This window comes from Chiloscyllium plagiosum, chromosome 10 (genome assembly GCF_004010195.1).
Source record: "Chiloscyllium plagiosum isolate BGI_BamShark_2017 chromosome 10, ASM401019v2, whole genome shotgun sequence".
Taxonomy (NCBI): Eukaryota; Metazoa; Chordata; class Chondrichthyes; order Orectolobiformes; family Hemiscylliidae; genus Chiloscyllium; species Chiloscyllium plagiosum.
The window spans coordinates 12,969,269-12,975,664 of NC_057719.1; the positions used below are offsets into that span (position 1 = coordinate 12,969,269).

Consider the following 6,396-nt stretch of genomic DNA (forward strand, 5'->3'; position numbering starts at 1 on the left):
TACTTATGTGAGGAAAAAGTGGATGGCCAGAGTGAGGTTAGGACCAATCAGGGATAGTGGAGGGAACTTGTGCCTGGACTCAGAGAGGTCCTTAATGAATACTTTGCTTCAATATTCTCTGAGAGGGACCTTGGCATTTGAGAGGACAGCGTGAAATGGACTGATACGTTAGAACAGGTTGATGTTAGGAAGGAGGATGTGCTGAACTGCGCCAGACGGGATATACCCTAGATTTCCACAGGTAGCAAGGGAAGGGTTTGCTGCGCCTTTGGTGATGATCTTTGCATCCTCACTGTCCACTGATGATTGGAGGTGGCACACGTTATTCCCTTATTCAAAAAATGGAATAGGGATAATCCTGGGAAATACAGACCAGTCAGTCTTATATTTGTGGTATGCAAAGTACTGGGGAGGATTCTGAGAGACAGGATTTATGATTATTTGGAAATCCATCGTTTGATTAGTGATAGTCAGCACGGCTTTGTGAGGGGTAGGTCATGCCTCACAAATCTTCTTGAATCCTTTGAGGATGTGACAAAACATATTGATGAAGGTACAGCAGCGGATGTGGTGTACATGGATTTAGGTAAGATGTTAGATAAGGTTCCCTATGGTAGGATCATTCAGAAAGTAAGGAGGCATGGTATACAGGGAAATGTCGCTGTCTAGATATAGAATTGTTTGACCCATAGAAGACAGAGGGTGGTAGTAGATGGAAAGTATTCAACCTGGAGCTCGATGACAGTGCTGTTCCGCAGGAATTGGATCTGGAACCTTTGCTCTTTAGGTTTTTTATAAATGACTTGGATAAGGAAGTGAAAGTGTGGGTTAGTAAGTTTGCCGATGACACGAAGATTGGTGGAAATGTGGATAGTGTAGAGGACCATTGTAGGTTGCAAGAGACATTGACAGGATGCAGAACTGGGCTAATAAGTGGCAGATGGAGTTCAACCTGGAAAAATATGAAGTGCTTCATTTTGGAAGGTCGAATTTGAATACAGAATACAGTATTAAAGGCAGGATTCTTGGCAGTGTGGAGGAACAGAGGGATCTTGGGGTCCTTATCCATAGATCCCTCAAAATTGCCACTCAGGTCGATAGAGTTGTTAAGAAAGCGTATGGTGTGTTGGCTTTCATTAGCACAGGGATTGGGTTTAAGAGGCACAAGGTTATGCTGCAGCTCTATACAGTCCTGAGTTAGCCCACACTTGGAATATTGTGTGGAGTTCTGGTTGCCTTGGGAGATGTCCGAGGTAGGTTCTTTACACAGAGAGTGGTGGGTGAGTGGAATGCACTGCCAGCAGTGGTACAACTTAAAAATACAGGGTAGACCATTTAGGACAGAGATGAGGAGAAACTTCTTCACCCAGAGAGTGGTGGCTATGTGGAATGCTCTGCCCCAGAGGGCAGTGGAGGCCCAGTCTCTGGATTCATTTAAGAAGGAGTTGGATAGAGCTCTCAAAGATAGTGGAATCAAGAGTTATGGAGATAAGGCAGGAACTGGACACTGATTAGGAATGATCAGGCATGATCATGTTGAATGGCGGTGCAGGCTCGAAGGGCTGAATGGCCTACTCCTGCACCTATTGTCTATTGTCGCAGAGTCGGATACATTAGGGACATTTAAATGACTCTTGGATGGAAGGCACATGGAAGTTAGTACAATAAAGATCATGTAGGTTAAGTCTGATCTTAGAGTATAATAGAACGCTGTCACAGCATCAAGGGCTGAAGGGCCTGTACTGTGCTGTGCTGTTCTATGTTCTTTGTTTAAATATCCTTGCCCCTTATCATTACTCATGAGAAGTTAGAGACAAGAATTGCATGGGTATGCGTACACTAAAGGAGGTAATTGTTCATGATCAAAACTCAAGCATGAATTGAAGTATGAGCTACTGGAGACTATAACTGCATGGAGGAGAGAGAAAGAAATTGCAGAATTACCATTAAATGGGAAGTTTTCAGAAAACATATCCTATACATGAGGACAGCTGCGAACAGGATTACAGAAGCAAAGAGCTTTTTATTTTCAAAAGTTATACCATCAATCACCCTAATCTGTGGATGTAACCAGAACAAAATGCATCCCCCGATTTGACTGCTTGCATCGAACTGATAGGGTAAACAGAAGTTAGTTCATTGCTACTATCTTAATGCAACTGGACATCAGACTCACCGAGGAGGACAACAAACAGCAGTGTAGCAAACATCAGAACACTCTGCGATGTCCAAGATGGGAAGAGGATTGCCTGGATTTGGCAGAATCGTCTGACAAACAGAAGGTCCAGCTTTGGTCTGGAAGTATAGAACAATGAGCATATAGTCATGCAAAACTGATATGGTTTTCTCCTTTTATCTGGGAGGGAAGTAGCTTGCAGACCAATATCACTCAAGGCAGCCATTTTTTTTGTTGGGAGGAGACATGTTGGCCTGGGATATGTGGTCTTAATGCAGCTTTCTTCCCATAGCAACACAGCTGAGGTAGGGAAGGGAACGGGAGGTGACCAACTTAACTCTATTAATTGGTTACGAGGAGCACCAAATCACCATGACAAAAAAAAAACACCCGAAAGTACTGAGAATACTGAAACGAAAACAGAAATTGCTGATAAATCTCAGCAAGTCTGACAGCATCTGTAGAGAGAAATTAGGTGGCACGGTGGTTAGCACTGCGCCAGAGACCCAGGTTCAATTCCAGCCTCGGGCAACTGTCTGTGTGGAGTTTGCACATTCTCCCCGTGTCTTAGGTGAATTGGCCATGCTAAATTGCCGTAGTGTTAGGTGAAGGGATAAATGTAGGGGAATGGGTCTGGGTGGGTTGCTCTTCAGAGGATCAGTGTGGACTTGTTGGGCCGAAGGGCCTGTTTCCACACTGTAAGTAATCTAAATTTCTTTCTGAGGAAGGGCCGCTGGATCCGAAACGTTAATTCTGATTTCTCTCCACAGATGCTGCCAGACTTGCTGAGATTTTCCAGCAATTTCTGTTCTTGCACCATTTCATCATCTTGTCAGCATTCTGTTAGATGTGACTGATTATCTAAATCACTTAGGGAACAAAAATGAATATTCTTTTCAGGAAAAAAAATCAATTTATACCAATGTTGACATATTCCCTAGGAGACAAGAGCTTAACTACACATTGTGGTGGGCTGCTGAGGGCTCACTGAATTGTGCTTGGCTGGGGAGGGACCATGGACCCCTGAATCCTTTTAATGCACTTGACTAATGACATGTGCAAATCTGCTGAGCCTGACTGAAAATGGCACTTATTGCCAGTCATTAATGTATATGCTAGCCAGTTGGAGCCATAATACCAACTTTTCCCAGCTGCTATCAGTTCTGAAGCAACATCACTAGACTTGAAATGTTAACTCTGCTTTCCCTCTTCAGATGCTGTTCGACCTGCTGAGTTTTTTCAGCAATTTCTGTCTTACCACAGAGGACTGCTGGATCTTTGAACGTATTTGGGGTTGAGGTTGACAGATTTTTGATTCGTAAGGAATTAGAGGAGCTCTGGGGAAAAAGGCAGAAAAGTAGAGTTGAGGATTATCAGATCAGCCGCAATCTCATTGAATGGTGGAGCAGACTCAAGGGTGTGAATGGCCTAATTCTCATCTTATGGTCTAAATTAATGGTGAACAGATTTCCTGAACTGCCATAGTTGACTTTCAATGTTGTTAGGGATGTTGATCCAGTGACATGGAAGGAACAGCAACATGTTTCCATGTCAGGATGATGGATGAACGGCTCCATGTAGTGATAAATGGCTCCATTTCGGGATGGCAGGCAGTGACCAGTGGGGTACCGCAGGGATCAAGAGGTTAGTAACATTAAAGCTCACGGTATCGAGGTCATGTATTGACATGGATAGAGAACTGGTTGGCAGACAGGAAGCAGAGAGTTGGAATAAAAGGGGTCCTTTTCAGAGTGGCTGGCAGTGACGAGCGGGTTACCGCAGGGTTCAGTGCTGGGACCCCAGCTGTTCACAAGATACATTAATGATTTGGATGTAGGAATTGAATGCAATGTCTCCAAATGTGCAGGTGACACTGAGCGGGGTGGCAGTGTGTGCTGGGAGGAGGATGCTAAGAGGCTGCAGGGTGACTTGGACAGACAGGCTGAGTGGGCAAATGCAATATAATGTGGATCAATGTGGGGTTATCCACTTTGGTGGCAAAAACAGGAAGGCAGACTATTCTCTAAATGGTAGCAGTTTAGGAAAAGGTGACGTGCTATGAGACCTGGGCTTCATAGTGGAACAGTCACTGAAGGGTGGTATGCGGGGTCAGCAGGCAGCGAGGAATGCTAATGACGTGCTGGCCTTCATAGCGAGAGGATTGGGGTATTTTAAAAATACGGGGTAGACCATTTAGGACAGAGCTCAGGAGAAACTTCTTCACCCAGAGAGTGGTGGCTGTGTGGAATGCTCTGCCCCAGAGGGCAGTGGAGGCCCACTCTCTGGATTCATTTAAGAAGGAGTTGGATAGAGCTCTCAAAGATAGTGGAATCAAAGGTTATGGAGATAAGGCAGGAACAGGATACTGATTAGGAATGATCAGCCATGATTATATTGAATGGCGGTGCAGGCTCGAAGGGCTGAATGGCCTACTCCTGCACCTATTGTCTATTGAACTTGCATGTGGTGGTATCTGTCTTTCTAGATGGTAGCTGTCACGGGTTTGAAAACAGTGATGTTCCGCAAGGAACAAACCTTTGTAATATTTGGAAATGATTTGGATGAAAATGTACGTGGTCTGATTAGTAGGTTTGCAGATGACATGAAAACTGGTGGAGGTGCAAAAGGTGAGGAAGGTCATCAAAAGATACAGCAGGATGTAGATCAGTTGGAAAGCTGAGTGGAAAAAAGGCAGATGGAGTTTAATTTGGACAAGTGAGAGATGAGACATTTTGGGAGGTAAAGTACAAGAGGAGTTCAGTAAATATCAGGATCCTTCGGAGCACTGAAATACAGAGAGATCTTGGGATGCAAGTCCACAACTCACTGAAAATGGTAATGCAAGTGGCTAAGCAGGAGTACAGCATGCTTTAGAGGGTTGTGGGTCAAACTCAGGCAAATGGGACTAGTTTAATTGGGAAACCTAGTTGGCATGAACGAGATAAAGGGCCTGTTTCTGCGCTGCACAACTCTATGCTTTCCTTGCTTCTTTTGTTTGCTTCAGAACCGCATTGGTGCTGAGCCATGACGACTTCCACAGCTGAATAGCCCAACCACACTCTGGATCCAAGAATGAAGGAACAATGCCTCCCCTCGGTCTGCCGGTGCCCAGGGACATCACCCTGGCACATGAGGGTGGTGAAGGGATGCCAGCGATGGAGAAGGCACGGTTGGCAATGAAAACATTTGGAAGGTGGTCAGGTAAAGTATGGGTGGGTGAGGGTGTGGGTACACCTCAGCAAGGGAGTGGGCGCATACTGGCAGAGCCTGCAGAAGTCACAGAATGCCTGGAGTGCAGCAACAGGCCATTCGGCCCATCGAGTCTGTGCCGACCCTCTGAACATCCCACCCTGTCCCCCCATTGGCCAATCTACACATGTCAGCGCCCCTCCCCTCCACTCCACTCCACTCCACTCCACCTCAGCTTTAACCAGTGGGGTTTTAATCACTCCGCCCCTTTCGCATGCTGCGGGTTCCCCGGGCCCTACCTGCTGCCTCTCGGCTCCGGGGGCCGGCCCTGCCGCCTGGACCCTGACATCGCTCCCTCAGCACCAGCTGGGGAGTCAGGAGACTGGGCAAGGTCAGGAGGGGCGCGGTGACGTCACCACGCGCTGGGTTCGCGGCGACGTCACGCACTGGGCCCCCGCTGGGCGCCATGACTTCAGGCACCCGCCCTGAGCGGCGCGATGACGTCGGGCGCCGGGTTAGCTGGGGCGCGGTGACGTCGCGCACAGTGACCAACCCGGTGACGTGATGACGTTTGGTGCGCCGGCCACGTGACTACAGCCCTCCCCCTCTTCTCGTCTGTGGTTTGAGGCGTCTGCTCCCTGGGTTCAGGCCCCGCTTTCCTCCCTCGGGCCTGAACAGCCCTCCCCCTCTTCTCGTCTGTGGTTTCCCTCTGCCCCTGAGAGGGTTCAGGCCCCGCTTTCCTCCCTCGGGCCTGCGCCCCCTCGTTAGCTGACGGTTTTCTCCTGTCCACATTCGACCGCGGAGCTTCCCGGGCAAATAGCCCACCGTCGGAGGCGAAGAGAGCAGCAACACCGCGGATGTGGGAAATCTGAGAGACACAGCAGGTCTGGCATCTTCTGTGGAGGGGAGAGGGAGAACAGCGCTTTGCTCACAGCTGGTGTAAATGTTCAATACAGCATAGAAACAGGCCCTTCCGCCCATCATGACCCTGCAAGTCATGTAACAAACATCAAGTTGCACTAATCCCCAAT

The 6,396-nt window shown here is 47.7% G+C and overlaps 1 protein-coding gene across 3 annotated transcripts in view; it reads right to left on the bottom strand.

The window, feature by feature from the left end:
- abcd4 (ATP-binding cassette, sub-family D (ALD), member 4) overlaps positions 1-5,847 on the bottom strand; it is a 34,024-nt gene extending 28,177 nt beyond the window's left edge. For 2 of the 3 annotated variants that reach the window (XM_043697094.1, XM_043697095.1), the window contains exons 1-2: positions 5,665-5,847; positions 2,177-2,295 (exon numbers count right to left, since the gene is read on the bottom strand). In XM_043697094.1, the coding sequence (XP_043553029.1) occupies positions 2,177-2,295; positions 5,665-5,714 (169 nt within the window). In that variant the 5' untranslated portion in view covers positions 5,715-5,847. Of the gene's footprint in view, positions 1-2,176; positions 2,296-5,664 lie in introns of those variants that run through there. The other variant, XM_043697096.1, reaches the window with a different exon arrangement.
- Between the last annotated feature and the right edge of the window lie 549 nt (positions 5,848-6,396).